The 15,264-nt window shown below is 38.0% G+C and overlaps 1 protein-coding gene across 2 annotated transcripts in view; it reads left to right on the plus strand.

Moving 5' to 3' along the window:
* srrm4 (serine/arginine repetitive matrix 4) overlaps positions 1–15,264 on the plus strand; it is a 57,031-nt gene that overhangs the window by 35,641 nt on the left and 6,126 nt on the right. The window contains exons 3-12 of one of the 2 annotated variants that reach the window (XM_017427884.3): positions 5,157–5,240; positions 6,047–6,130; positions 6,217–6,243; positions 6,337–6,387; positions 8,256–8,330; positions 9,431–9,584; positions 13,290–13,615; positions 14,451–14,618; positions 14,738–14,815; positions 14,933–15,082. In XM_017427884.3, the coding sequence (XP_017283373.1) occupies positions 5,157–5,240; positions 6,047–6,130; positions 6,217–6,243; positions 6,337–6,387; positions 8,256–8,330; positions 9,431–9,584; positions 13,290–13,615; positions 14,451–14,618; positions 14,738–14,815; positions 14,933–15,082 (1,197 nt within the window). Of the gene's footprint in view, positions 1–5,156; positions 5,241–6,046; positions 6,131–6,216; positions 6,244–6,336; positions 6,388–8,255; positions 8,331–9,430; positions 9,585–13,289; positions 13,616–14,450; positions 14,619–14,713; positions 14,816–14,932; positions 15,083–15,264 lie in introns of both variants that reach the window. The other variant, XM_017427883.3, reaches the window with a different exon arrangement.

Below are 15,264 nucleotides of genomic sequence, written 5' to 3' on the forward strand. Positions count from 1 at the left end.
CTTATGCAGCAGCTCTGCAGTGAATCCATTTCAGCCAAAAGTGGCCAAGGTCTTGACTTCTTGTAAAGCCCCTACTGCAATACACAGTAGGAAATAACACTTTTCTCTGTGTCTTTCTGTTTGATTTATACTCATAAGGTTGATGTGTGCTCTTTACACTTCGGATATGCATTCAGACTGAAAGCAGAGTGAAGAAGGGAGTTTGTGTGGGAGCGGTGCTCAAGGTATTAGTGAGGAAATGAAAAGAAGTCTTATTTGAGTACCATATGCATGAATTTTACCGGCTATCAGATGCCAAAACACTGCACAGCTGCGTATAATCTTGTGATGCAGGGTTTTGCAGAGATTTTATACCTTTTGGAGATTATAAACTGAGCCAGGCTCACACCAATTACAAAACTGGCCATTTTTTTTCCACCTAAAGAATGCATCTAAAATTATAGGTGTGATTTAGAAGACTGCAGCGTTTTGACAGGTCTTAACTGGTCACAGTTGTAGCTCATTTAAAACACAGCTGAGTTCTCAGCAAAGACAAGAAATGGGGTCACATCACTCACTGTGTCAAATCTTTACACCGGCTTTTTCAAAACCCTCAAATGCTGTTGTGTGTTTTTAAAAGGTTCAGGGCCATCATGTGTATCTAACACAACATTTCAGGTGGTCTGGATCAGGACTGTTTTTTGCCAGCAGATGGGAAATTGAACACAGAGAAGCAACAGTCGGTTTTCATGCACCGTATATCTGGAGTGGTTCCCAGAAAACACCAGGCTGGGATATTTTAAAGCTTCTGGTTTTGATTAGATGTGATTTGGGGTTTATTCATATAAATGGCCGTGCTGTAGGGTACTGTGAGTTTTACTCCTCTATTTTGTTTTATCTGAAACCCTATTGTGCCAGTTTTGACTGAATCAGACCAGAGGCTTCATTTAAAAACAAACCTTTGAAGAAACTTGAGGATTTTTTTGGGTGAACTAAAAGCTTTTCGTTTGCCAGTATCTGATTCCTTTTATGTTTTATGCAAAGTATTTTGGGTTGACTTATTCAGATTAATTCACCTAAAGGAAAGTTTATTGTCTCACCACCCAAGCTCTACCTCAACAATAATGTAGCAGAATCTTGCATCATTGCCCATATGTTTTATTACAAGTAAAACATGTTTAATGTGTCTGCTTAATGTTTTCTTGCATATAATTAATGTGATTCATTAATTAATCATGTTAAGAGGTGTGAGGTGCTCAACTAAATAAAGAGAAATGAGAGTTCATCATTTACTCAAGACATGACAGTCAGTTCAGTCAGAACGTTGCAAGAACTTTAAATACGTTCTTGAGAGCAGCTGCATAAAGCATCCAATGCCGTGAGGAAATTTCTCATTTAGAAAAAGAGGAAATCGACTTACCAGCATCCATTGAACTTAGGAGTGTAAGAAATGAACAGCTAACTGAAGTCAGACTTCATCTACCTATGATTCATTTTAACATCAGTTGTTCAAAGGAGAGTGAAGGAACTGAAACCTCACAATCAAGCTGCTGCAAAGAAACAATCAACTGGGTTATCTTTATGAGAAGAATTTAGAACGTCTTGAGTCAGGAGATACAAAGAAATGGACATTTGACCAGAACGAATTCAGACCAAACTCTAGATGTTCTAAAACGATTTTCAGCTTGTGTTTTTGTTGCACGTTTGTAGTCAGTGGTTGCATCATACTGACACCAAAATAGGATGTTCCCATTAAGCCAACACTGTTCCGCATTGGTTAAATCTGAAAGACCAAAGAAAATCAGCTCTGTGTAATTTTGGTGTAAGGTTACAAATAACAAGCTTGCATTGCAGAATCAGCTGAGTGACATTGATTTTACTGGTAAGAGCTGTGTACTATAGTGTGGTGCCTCCTATTTATCACATAAAGGCCAATTTGGAGTTATCAGCGTTGCCATCAGAGGCGGGTTAACTTCAACAGCTCATTCGGCCTTAGCGAATTACAACTTGAAGGTTACGAACAATGAATGCACATCAGTCTCACTCAAAGCACGCTCTGCGGAAAGCAAAAATGTCTCGAGACATTCGAAAAAAGAGGAGAGAAATTATCAGCATGTGTGGTTCTCATTGTGAAGGAGGTGTAATGGTGTGGGGGGTGCTTTGCTGTAAACATTGTTGGTGAACTGCTCAAAACTGAATGCACACTTAACCAGCACCACTATCACAATATTCCACATTAACACGCCATCCTATCTGCTGTGCACTCATCAGGGACTGTTTTGGAGTTAGAGAGTAATCAAACAGGACTTTTTATCCTCAAAGTAGAGAGACGCATGAGATGGCTCAACCCTCACACCATCTATTATTTTATAACAAAGAAATTAGTCTGATTACTGAGTTAGCGTATAAATCAGCAGGTGTTCCCATTTCTTTGGTTAGTAAAATGTATATTTAAATAAAACACAAAAATCTAAAACTTAAGCTCGTTTAAGTAGGACTGAGTTTATAGTTTTAATCAAATCTCTTTAATTAAAAAAGTAGATTTATTATATTAGCTGAAGAATGTTTCTGTGAATCTCGACAATCCGAAATGTTTGTGTTTTAGGCCTGCTTCTGACACAATAATATGTCAATTCCGTCTCAGGAGAGATTTGATTTTGCACATACTGGTATCCAGTATCATGCAATCTTTGTGTCATTTTAAAATAAAATAAATAAAAAGTCTCTTCTCTTTCAACAACTCGTTTCAGTGCGAGGTCGGCGGAGGGGAGGGGAACTGACGATGCTCCGTCGCTGCAGTCAGCTGTGGTGAAGGCTGAACGAATTCTTCACACATTCTACAGGCGGCGCGGAAAAATGTTTGTGTTTATTTCATTTGTGTGGTTTTAAGTGGCTAATGAGCGACAAGAATTTCAAAATACTTTGTCTAAATAACAAAGTGCTGCCTGAGAGAAGTCTCCTCTTGCTAATTAGCCAGCAGCAGCGAAGCTCAGCGGAGAATACAAACGCTTGTTAGAAAATGAAACTTCAAGCCTCTGAGTCCGGATTCCATCTAAAGACAACATTTTGTCTTTAATGAGTGAGTTTTAGAAAGACGTTTCAGACTAATTGGAATAAGAGATGCCCACAGAAATAAACTATTTCTTACGTTGACAACTTTTATTTACCTGAAATAAGTGTGTTAAAGTTGGGTTTAAACACGTTCTCATCACATCTCCGAAAGTCTCATTCCCAGTTGTTTCACGAAAAACGCAATTCACTCCTTTTTTATTCCCTCTGCCTCATCAAAAGAAACAGTTTCCACTGGCAAAAAGGAAATGCAAATACCCTCTCACACGAGGCGAAAATGGTAGAGGTGTTAATGAGTGACAAAGCTTTCTCATTATCAGGGAAGGGGACTTGGTCTTGGTCTGACTAATCAGCTCTAATGTGTTTCGGTTCCTAATGCTCCCAAACTGCCAACAGCGCCAAGCAGGGCTATTTGTTTTAGCGGGACGCTCTTGTGCATCAAACAAAAACTGGGGCACGGTCTGCAGAGCTCTGAGGGTGCATGAATCAATAAAGGGTCACAATCTTCATCAGTCCTGATCAAACTCACCGGTTTGTATGATTTTCTTTTAGTGAAACATGAGGCTATAAAAGGCAGCAAATATCCACCTGTTAGCGTAAGAAATGCACCATACCCAGCTGTTGTTTGAACATTTTTGTATTTGTTTATTTGATCAGAATCAATACATTTGGCACGTTATCATTTATTCTGCACATTTTCATCTTTTTCATGACCGATCACCTCCTCGCTCACGAACCTTCCTCGCCACTCAGCGAGTCGTCGGTGCTTCACAGGCGTCCATTTCCTCTCCTGGAGAAGTCATTTTCCAACAGAAGGAGAAACGGACTCCAATAATCAATCTGACCAGCAGAAGGAATCAGACATTTTTTTATAGTAGAGTGATGAATTAATAGCTGAAGAAAGGAAAAAGCAGTAAAGAAGGATGATAAGAAATGCATGGTCACACATATAAAAAGGAGCATCGAGTGAACATGAAACACAGAGGGATAAAAGTAAAATAAAAATGGGGAACACTTGCTATGCAGAGAGCATGAATTTATAAATGTGTTTATATATAGAATTTGGTTTATATATTTTTTGTTTTTTTACTGAATTATTGGTTATAAAGGACTCTTCTTACCACTAAATCTGTATTCGGTTAAAACCTTCCCAGCATAAATCTTAAGGAGGCGGTCAGCAGTTAAATAAGGAGCAGATTTTAAAGATTTTATGATTCTTCTCCTCATTCAGCCTCACTGTACCTGATTCCTAACCTCATTCTGCTTTCAATGAGTCTCAGCTGTTGTCCTCTGTGATCAGCTGCTCTCATGAGGGACATCTGGCTCACAGATTGTATTTTTATAAATCTAATCCATTTTTGCCATTCCTAAAGTCTTTCTTTAGACCAAAGCAGGCAGCTATTTTCATCAAATAGGCTATAATATTCCCTAAAACAACCTCTCTGGGCCCAGAGTGCTACAGTTAGAGATGAGCATTCATGCTTGTTATTTCCACTAAAAGCAGGACTCTTCGTATTTACAGGTGGATCACACAGGAGCAGGATAAAAAAGGAGATTTAATTTACCTTCTTTATTGTGCGAATGGTCAACAGAAATGATGTCAGTTTAAAACAGTTTAACATCAGTGGACAATGAATACAGTCGTGAACTTTTACATTTCCAACAGGCGTGATCACAAGCACTGAAAATGTCCTAATTTAGCAACACATTTTCAAAGAGTAAAACTGTTTGCACATTTAAAAGCTGTGAAATAACTGAGTGTCCAAACCTATTTTATTCTTTGAAAATACTGTCTTGTCCCTAAGACGTGGCATGAATCAGAAACTCAGCTGAAACAGCATGAATGTCCAACTTTTAGGTCTCAGCTGGACACAAAGAACACCTTATACTCTCTATGTTAAAAGATGTGCTCTGTTTACATTATGTTTCTGTTTATCTTAATTAAAAAAGATTAAGTAACAAGGTTTAGGGTTCCACAGACTTTAAATTGAAACATTTGGATTCTTTAATAGAAGGAGCTGCTGTTGAATTCTTTCTGCTGAGAAATCCCATCTGTCCTCCCGTCCCGGGACTGACCGGCATCTCCTCCCGTCTCTCTCTGGTTTCAGACACTCCTTTGATGAGGCTTTCTCTGCTCGACCAAAGGGGAAGAAGAAGAAGAGGAAATCCGAGCGCAAGAGGAAAAGAAAAAGGTGAGCTTTCAAAGTTTGATGGTGCTGCTGTGTGATGTTGGACCCCTCTGTTGGATTTTCTGAAATAAACAAACAGAGAAGCAGGACTGGATCCATAAGACTGCATCAAAATAAAGATTTCATGAAACTAATCTGGATTGTATTGATTTGATGTAAAATATTATTTGATTGACTTGGACTGCACCTAATAAGAATAAACTGAACTGAATTAGGTTGAAATAACAAACTAAAAAACGCTGGATTATAACAAAATTACCTTTATTCAATTAAAATGAGTTAGATTGAAATAATTGGATTGACTTAAAGTGCACTTAACAAGATTAAATTGTAATATATATATATATATATATATATATATATATATATATATATATATATATATATATATATATACATACATATTACATTTTGCTGATCAGATCTAAATACATTATAATGAACTGACTTGTATTCATATTAACAGAATTGGATTGAAATTAGATTGACTTAAACCAGAATTGGACTGAATTAAGTTTAACTATTTGCATCAAACCGGATTAAGTTGAATTATAATGAACTGGACTTTATCATTTTAAAATCAGATGTGTGGCTAAAAAAGGAATTGAGTCTAGATCTGATTGAAATGATTTGGTTTGAACTGAACTGAATGAATTGGACTAAATTAAAATATAATTAGAATTAAACTGGATAATAAATTTGACTTCTCTGTAGAGTGCTTTAAGAACCTTTAATGCAGATTGCTGGTATGAAGCTAAGATGAACTAAATTAAACTAAACTTCTTATAGATTTTATTTTCATGTTTCAGGTCTCCTTCCCCCAGCCTGTCACCGCTGAGGAAGAAGAAAAAGAAGAAGAAGAAGAAGAGCTCCAAGAAAAGCAAGCGGCGCAGGTAGTTCTCCTTCATTACCACAGTGATGCAGACATTACATCATATTTAAATGAAGGTAATCCAAGTATTTTTTTTCTGCTTTCCAGGTACTCCTCCAAGAAATCCAAACACAGGTATGCTGAGGAATTCATTTTTCTGGTTTCTGCATGCCTCGTTTTAGTGGTGAACTCATAAACTCATAACTCTGTCCTCTTGCATCCCTGCAGCTCCGCAAGTTTAAAACATAGGAGGAAAGATGAACGCAAGCACAAGAAAAGGTCAGACTGTTGTTTTGCATCAGAACCATCTACAACAACTTCCTTTTCCAGTTGTAAACCATCCACCCCTTAGAGATCCTTCAGTAGTTAAAAAGAAAAAACAGATTGTCAGACAAGTCTTTATGTGAAGGCCACCAAAGCAGGAAAAAATGGGAAAACTTGAGCCAAAAAGAAGGTAAAACAAAGCTTTAAGAGTGAGACAAACCAATTTAGTGCTGCGCTGTTGAAGATGATTGCGATGTTGTTCCTGACCCAAATTCAGCAGCTGCTTACTTCAACAGAAATCAATGCTTTTAACGTTATTACTTTTTTCTTATGGTCGGGGCACTTTTATTCCTTTTATCTTTGTCTTTTTTGATCAGTTTTGATATTCTGACAATTTTCTGATGCTCTTGCTATTTTTTTGTTTTGTTTTCCTCCATTCTGTGAGGAAATAGGAAGGATCTAAATTGCAATTGCATAAAAAAGACACCAAATAAAAACGGCTGACCCGAAGAACAAGAATCTACAGCTTGCTTATGCAGGTGTTTGTGATAAATGTCTAAATTTGTAGAAAGCATTTGCAAAAAGAACATGAAAGCAAAATTTAGGTTGAAGTAATGATGGATGGGGTTGAAGACCCAAGCCTGCAGACAACAGGTGTTGGCCAAAAAGGGATTTAATGAAAACAAAATCAAAAGTTCAGGAGCCAAAAAAAGAAAAAAAACTGTACTGAACTGGAATACGTGTGAAGATTTGACAGAGCTTGAGTGAAAACAAGAAGCTTTTGTTTGCTGGGAGGGTTGATTCGTGAGTCAGAGCAGCTGAACATATTAGTAATGAATGACAGGTGTGTGTGTGTGTGTGTGTGTGTGTGTGTGTGTGTGTGTGTGTGTGTAGTATGTGAGAGAGAGCTGAGGAGAACTATGGTCACAGAACAAAACCTTAACAGAAACAAAAAGATAGCTAAGAAACATAAAACACTGGCAAAAATTAATAATGCAGAAACATACTTATAAATAAACTGAAAGCACAAGAAACTAGCAGTCCAAAACAAGAAAACAAATTATACCAAATGAAAAAAAAAACTAAACAACTTGACAATTTAATCTCCTGTTCAGTCTGAAACACGGTATTGGAAGTGTTATGATTTAAAGTTGCCGGCTCTGTCCGAGAAATGAGCAGCTTTTTCACTTTTTCTGCATCATATTGAAGTGTGCTTGGAGTGTGCAGACCTTCTCTTCACAAGTCGGAATGAAACTGGGAATTGACTTTTCAACAGGATAACGATTCTCTATACTCAAGTTAATCCGTCAGAAGACTGAAAAGAAATAAAAAATTAAACTCAGTAAATCCTCACATATCTTGAGTTGTTAGGAAGCTTGCACAAAATATCTGTGTAAAAAAATCAATTTTACCATTTCAATGAAAAAAAAAAAAAACTTTCCCTCCACTCTTAATGAGCAGGATTTTATGTTGTTGTTGTTTTATTACAAATGTTTGGATAAAATTATTCATTTCTGTGTGGTCTTGATGTGCAGGCCTGATATACTGTATGTAGCATTAGACATGATGAGCTTTTTTCAGGCTATAAAATGCATGTGTGAATGTGTGATTCTTCACTGTTTCACCTCCTCAAAATGATCCAACTGTAATAAATGTTGAAGAAATAAATAAAAATTAAAAAGCAGTATCCTACAATAATTGTTTTTGCTCTGTAAAATGCAAAGAATTTAAACAAATGGGGGGAAATTTTGATCACAAATTTCTGTTAATCTGTTTTATTTATTTATTTTTTTAATCTGAAAACTTCAGGCTGTACTGAGTTACTGCTTCCAGTCGACTGATCATACGACTCTCAGCCTCTCTTCTTCTCTGCTCCCCTGCAGCTCACGGACTCGCTCTCGTCGAAGACGGCGGTCAGAGTCACACTGCTCCTTCTGCCGATCCTTCACAGAGGACAGGTAGGGGCCCTCCACCATCCGCCACCTGCCCCCCCCACAGCCCCTCACTTTATCTTATCAGCATGAGGTGTCTGCCGAGTTCTTGGTCTCACCGCAGCAATAACTGATAAGACAGAGGTGACTTCCTCAACCTCCAGCAGAACCAACCCTTATAACAGCCTCACAGGAAAACCGCCACAAATTCCCTCCACTGATCAATGCGCTCGCTTATTATGACATGAAGTAAAATATTGGGTCTGTGATGACATGAAAGACGCTTTGACAGTTTGTTTTGGATTATTCTTGGGTGACTGATAGTGAAGGAACTGGATAATGGTGATAATTAACTGTCTTTGATCACAGCTGAATGAAGATTGTTGCACTGCAGAGTCGGAAAGGAAACACAAGCAGAACCTGAATCAATGAACCTGATGTCTGCTGAGGTGGAGTGTGGGACAAAAATAAAGGCAAAGCATTAGATGAAGGAAGTAGGAAAGTAAAGCAACTAATTAGTAAGAGCCACAGCTACTCCAAAAACAGTAAATCCAGAAACATTCATCTAAAACTAAGAAGCCTGGTTTCCAGAAGTGATCTTGATGTAAGTAATTCTCAATAAAAATAAAGACGAGGATCTGACAAAGAATAAAGGAGCATCAGGGACTGCATATAGGGAGTAAATAACAAATAAATTAAATTATAGGCCTAGAATTCCTTGAAGGAATGCATGTCACCCATCGCCTTTCATACTAAAGTTTTAAACTAAAATCATCTTACGATGAGAAGATTTATAAATGCTTTGGTGAAATCTTATAAATGATGATATTTACAGTCTCATGCAAGATCTTGTTAGATGTAATAGTGCTCACTTAATGTGGTGAGGATGACTCTCAGCTACTACCTGTAGCTGATGTTGAGCTACTACTACACGTCAATTTTTATCTCAATTACTGTAAATTTGACGGGCTTACAGACATTTTTTGTGTTGAAAAACGAAAAACTACACAACAAGTATGCTTCAGATTCTTTCGATACGTCACAAACATCATGGAGCCTAAGTTATGATGAAACAAAAGACCTGCAGACACGATTCTGTTATATTAACTAAATGTGTTTCCCTACAGACGCCATCTGCAAAAGTCTGCAGTTCGTCAGGCTTTAAGAGACCTGGGAGAAACCCGAGCAGAGTTACACCACACGGACTCAAAGTGGAAACGTACAACCAAATCTGAGTGTAAAACGGCTAAAAAATATCGCTCCATCCTCTCAGCCGGCACCGTAAGTACTCTTTGAGACTTTCACATCGCTGCCAGAGGTTCGGTTCCGTCTCTCTGTTAGAGACAAATAGTTTGTTGCCCTAATTTTTTTTCATTTTTTTGTTCAATATTAAAAACAAACTCTTTTTTATAGTGAGTTATGCGGCTGTTCACAAGGAATCAGTTGTTAGTTTTTTTTGTTTTTCTGCTTTAAACACCATAAATGTGGTGGGTAGAAAAGCAATTTATAAAAATGTGAGGGTGTTTATTTTTTCTTACCTTTATTCAAAAATGTATCTCAGCACAAATTCTCAGTTTAGTAAAGCAGATTTGTGTATGTCTTTATTGTATAAGAACTGTTTGTGCAAACAGAACCTTGATAAGTGTGATAAGAAACCTTGATTTCATTCAGAGCTGAGTCACTTGCATCGTCTGTAAAAGCTGTTTGCATTTATATAGAAAAGCTTTTTAACATTGATGTGAATCCAAAGGGCTTAAAGAAATATTAACGATCTGTTTCATGTTGACTTATGTGTCCTAAATCGGGATTTGCCAGAAACATCTAAAAGTGCATCAGCTTGTTGGAGCTCCAACAGAGAGCTCAAAAAATAGAGAAAATACCTAAAAACAAACCATGTTTCAAAAAGAACGATTTTAAATATGCACTACTATAAATATTTATATCATCATTTTAGACTCTCATAGTCCTATTGTTTGTTTTTTTCACATTACAGGAAGAGCTGATTAAAAAAGCAGATGGTAATTGCAGGTTCAGATTTCCTTTCATATTTTTTAAAACCTTATCAATTTGTTTTTAGACCCATTGTTTCCTGCTTGTTGGAGCATAAAGCATATTTAATTTCTCTCCAGCAATCATGAAAATATGCTAATTGCAAAGATGAATGTTTTTAATTACACAGCACGATTAAAATAGAAATTTATTGAATTAATTCATTGATTGAAACATGACAGCGATTATTTTTCAAAGATTTCTCAGAGGGACTTCACATACATATACATATGTAGGTATACATATTGTACTAGAATTACATGATTTTTGTACTTATTTATTAAGCTTTGTTTGCTGAAAAGGGCTCAAAATTCAAAGGTGATACATGATGATTGTTTCTGATTTGTTTCTTTGCTGAAAGAAATTCAATACAAACAGGTAGGTATGAGATTATATGGTGGGGGGTGGGGGGAGTATTATTATATGGGTGCAGCTGAAGCCCAAAATTAGGCTTTCAGGATTTTTTTTCTCTCTTTAGAAAAATCAATATGTGAAGCAGCAATGGGAAAAAGCTCTTCATGAGCTTAAAAAAATGAAATGATTACTCAAAGTCAACCTTGTGGAAACATCTGGAGGTGACATGGTAGAATGTCTCCGCTGAGAGTTTGTGAAACCTTTTAGCCCTGAGTGTGAATACATTGTGTGAAAATGGGACTTTTAAAGAGGGATAATGGCAGATTTGTTTAAATATCCCTGATGGTTGCTCTGCTGTGCTGACTGAAGACTGGACAATAGGAAATCCTCTTGAAGTCAGGCTTTAGTTAGCTTTACTTCTTTAAAAAGTCAGTATCTTCTTTTGTCTTCCGGTTATTGTGTCCCTCTGCCAAATTGTGTCTTTACAGTTCTGTCCATGACGGTATTTTTTGGGAACAAAAAGAAGCTGTCTTCTGCAGGAGTAATCATACCCACCTCAGCCCCCTTCAAACCTATCTTGCTGCTGCTTCTCACCTAACTTGGCAGCCATCCCAACATTGATTTAATCTACTGGAGATAAACAAAGATAGTTTTTTTATTTTTAGTATTATTGTCATTTGCATGGTTAGGTGAGGACATTCAGAGCTATAGTCCTGAATGATTCCTGAATGGCTCTGGATCTAAAGTAGAAGAAATTTAAAAACACACATTATTCATTAAGCTCCTAAAATGTGACGATTTATGTTCGCCTGAAAACACAACCAATGTAAGATGAGCTTTCTCTGCATTTCATACGAGCAGCATCTGCTTCAATACAGCCTCTGTCAAGAGTTTGCGCTCAGCATGTGTGTAATTTACGCTCCGTGATTGAGCCATAGATGATTTTATGTACAGGAGCACACTTTTGAAAAGGCTTGGCTTATCACTGTGTCGTGAAATTGGTCACGTAGGGTCAGTCATGGAGAGATGTGCTGCACAAAAAAAAGTACATTACAGTTATGGCATATAATAATGTAGAATATGAAATAAAGCACAGCTTAATTCTGTGCAAGGTTGCACTGTGGGAGTTGGTACTTCTGCACACATAAGTGCATTCAAAGTCACAAAGATGCAGTACGTGCAGTGCATTTTGGGATATGTGCATTTACTGTAGTAAATGGTAAATTGTCCCTACTTGTAAAGCACCTTTTTGACATCTCCAGGTTCTACAAAGTGCTTTACAATGTTTCTCATTTAGACAAATACTCATCTAGTTACACTTTATATACAATACATTGTTGCGATGGACTTGTGACCTGTCCAGGTGTCCCCCGCCTCTCGCACAGTGACTGCTGGAGATAGACACCAGCTCCTCGCGACCCGGAACGTAAAGAAAATGGATGGATGGATACAGTACATTGATAAACATACTGGGGCAGTGGGGGTTAGTGTCTTGCCCAAGAACACTTCAACTCACTGCAGGGGCTGGAGGTCAAACCCTCAGTCCTAAACTGGAAGGCAACCTCTCTACCACAAGGCCAGAGCTGCACCATTGGTGTAAAATGGTAATCATCCAAAAGCATCAGTCTGAAGTGGCAAAGATTTTGTACCCAGCTGGTACAAAAGAAAAAGCTGGATGTGAAGCGACGATACGATTTGGCAGAGGTACAATTTAACCAGCACCTTTTGTTTTTTTCCATTTATGCAGTTTGCTTAAGAGAAGAAACACACACTTCATTAGCCTGTATTTTCTCCCCCAAAACACCAAAACAATGCACCATGGGAAAATAGAAGGAACACACCTGTGTAAGTCTAACTGGCTCTGGGTTTGAAGAGAGGGTTATTGTCTTTTTATGCAATTTACGACTCTAATGATGCACTTATGTTGCCCGCTCTTCCCCTTTTTTTTTACACCTTACCTACTTAAGGAGGAAATCTTGATTGGTAAGTCGCTGCTATCCGCAGATTTAGGGATTTGCTCTTAGGTCGGTGCAGGCTAATTATTTCTCAGGAGAGAGCACAGACATCTGTCCTATTCTGAGGGCTTTCTTAGTTAGACTGACGGGATCTCTCTTTGTCTGCAATCCTTTTCATTTCAACATAAATCCCATTATTGTGATGTTTGTTCAATGTTCTTTAAATGAGGCTTTTCAATGGGGGCTATTGTTTACTCTTTTTTTTCTCTTCACTCAAGTTAGCGCTGGTAAATCTTTCCACGCATAGATTTTTTTTCTTCTCTGCTCTTTTGTTGTTTCTTTTATATAACTGTTTCAGTTTAGACTTAAAAATCTATATTCCTTTTGATTTCTTTGACTTTAGTTGAGTTCAGACTTTCTTTCGAGGTTATTCGCATGCTTCTACAGATTTGCATGATGTCTTTCAAAGTTCTCTGTCCTAAAAAAAAAAAAAAGAGAAATCTCTTAACTGTGTTTTCAGTGGGATATGTGGCTTTGTACTAGTGTATTCACGGTACATGAAAGCAGGCAGCAGGTTTTCCTCTGTGCAGGCTTGTTTTTAAGCTCTAGTCTGTTTGTCTGTTTGCAGATTTTACCATCAAAGCCTGGAAACAAGCTTTTAAATGGGAGTGGATCTCAGGAATTATCTTGCCACGCTGCAGGTCCTCGTGATTACGACTCTGGTAACGACACATCTTCGCCTCCATCGAGCAAAACTGGTGTTTCTCGGGCAAGTGCCACTGAGAACAAGAAGAACCTGTGTCAGCATCTGGCCTCGCTGAACGAGAAGCAGAAATATTCTTACAAAGACAACGGCTCGGATTCAGGAAACTCTGTGACGAGCTATGCTTCTTCGTGCAAACCTTACAAGGAGGACAGCTTGCCTGCAATTGTTTTCAGAAGAAATGGCAAGAGGTAAACATGTTCATGCCTCACTACAGCACTCTGGTCTAATAATCAATTCAAACAGAGCCGGGACATGTTTTTTTTTTTAGATCTACCTGTGGGCAATCTGAATGTATCTATAGACATGGAAAGCAAAACACAAACAGCCTACCATGTTGGAGAAAATGTTTTGTTGTATATCTCACTTCTGTTTTTTGTTTTCTGTGTTCTGTTCATGTCTGGTCTGTGTGATCCAAGCTGCTTGATTAATAATTTCTCTACTAGTTTTAGTCTATAGATAAACCTCGTAATGAATGCAGATGTTGACCTATGCTGCCTCATAACTCAAAATAAGTGAAAAACTGAGAATGAATCACCACAAACTATTTTAAATTCCATTTAAGAGCCAAAATAATTGAACAACACAGAGAACAAAACATTATACAGCAAGCTAAGTAATCAAACAACTAATATTATTTACTAGGAGGACACATCTTTTGTGGCAGGCGTTATTTTTACATGCCTTTGCAACTGTTTGAGTGAGTGCTTCCTTGGAAATGTGCAGTCTTTGTTTTCTGTTGCTACACTCATTCGATATATGCATCTTGTAAAAAAAATGAAGGGAAGTTTCTAAGAACAAGCTGGAAAACATTATGGCCTAAAGCAAACACACCTGTTTTGAATCAATGGGTGATTAACAGGCTTCTGCAGAACATGAAGAGGTAATTTAAGCTCTGAATCAGGTGTGTTGGAGCAGGGAAACAAGGAAAACATGCAGGATGGTGGCCCTCCAGGATCAGGATTGGACACCCCAGGCCTAAAGCATTAAAACACCTTTATGTGTTTTTTTTTTTTTTTTTTGCAGTGAGCAGATAACCTTGGGATGTCAGGTAGAAGTTGTGAGATCCTCAAAGAGAAGCAGATCATCTCGAAGGCGGTTAAAAAGCCACTCATCCAGCAGCAGGAGCAGATCCTCAGAAAGTTTCAGATACTCTGAACGCCATTCTCGAAGTCCCTCCCTGTACTCGTGCAGGTGCATAAATTAAACTTGTAAACATGCTGTACATTTACTAATATCCAACATAAATTTAGTGCATACAAGCATTTATGTATACATTTTTATTGCAGTTCGTACTCTCATTCTCTGAGTAGCTCGTCAGATATGAGGCGAAGAGGCAGCTTGGTGAGCCTCAGCTCCAGAGGAAGCTACTCCAGATACAGTGTTGACAGGTGAACTCCACAAAGTGTTTCAGCTGATAATTCCTCCTCATTAGCCGTGTATAAGAACAAAGCTATACTGACAGAGTCGGTAATTACATTTTCACACTGTTATGGCTGCTTCCTCAGACTACGAGACAGAAAGAGACCATCCAGCTCCAGAGAAGCAGATGTGAAGCGTAAGGTCAGTGGGAAGAGACGAAGACGAAAGTCCTACTCCCCTATGAAGAAGAGGAGGAGAGACTCTCCGAGCCATCTGGAAGCACGCCGCATCACAAGGTGCACCCCTCTGATTCTGGTTATTCATTCATATATTTTTATCGCTAAAGGCAGCAGGACCTCCAGAAAGATCTCCCCCTCCTCTCTCTCAGATTGATAAGTTTTGTCACAATGTGAACCTTGAAATGGCATTCAGCCAAAAGAAGAGATAACTGTCAGCTCCAAAGTCCTCGCAGGGTTCA

This window comes from Kryptolebias marmoratus, linkage group LG1 (genome assembly GCF_001649575.2).
Source record: "Kryptolebias marmoratus isolate JLee-2015 linkage group LG1, ASM164957v2, whole genome shotgun sequence".
Taxonomy (NCBI): Eukaryota; Metazoa; Chordata; class Actinopteri; order Cyprinodontiformes; family Rivulidae; genus Kryptolebias; species Kryptolebias marmoratus.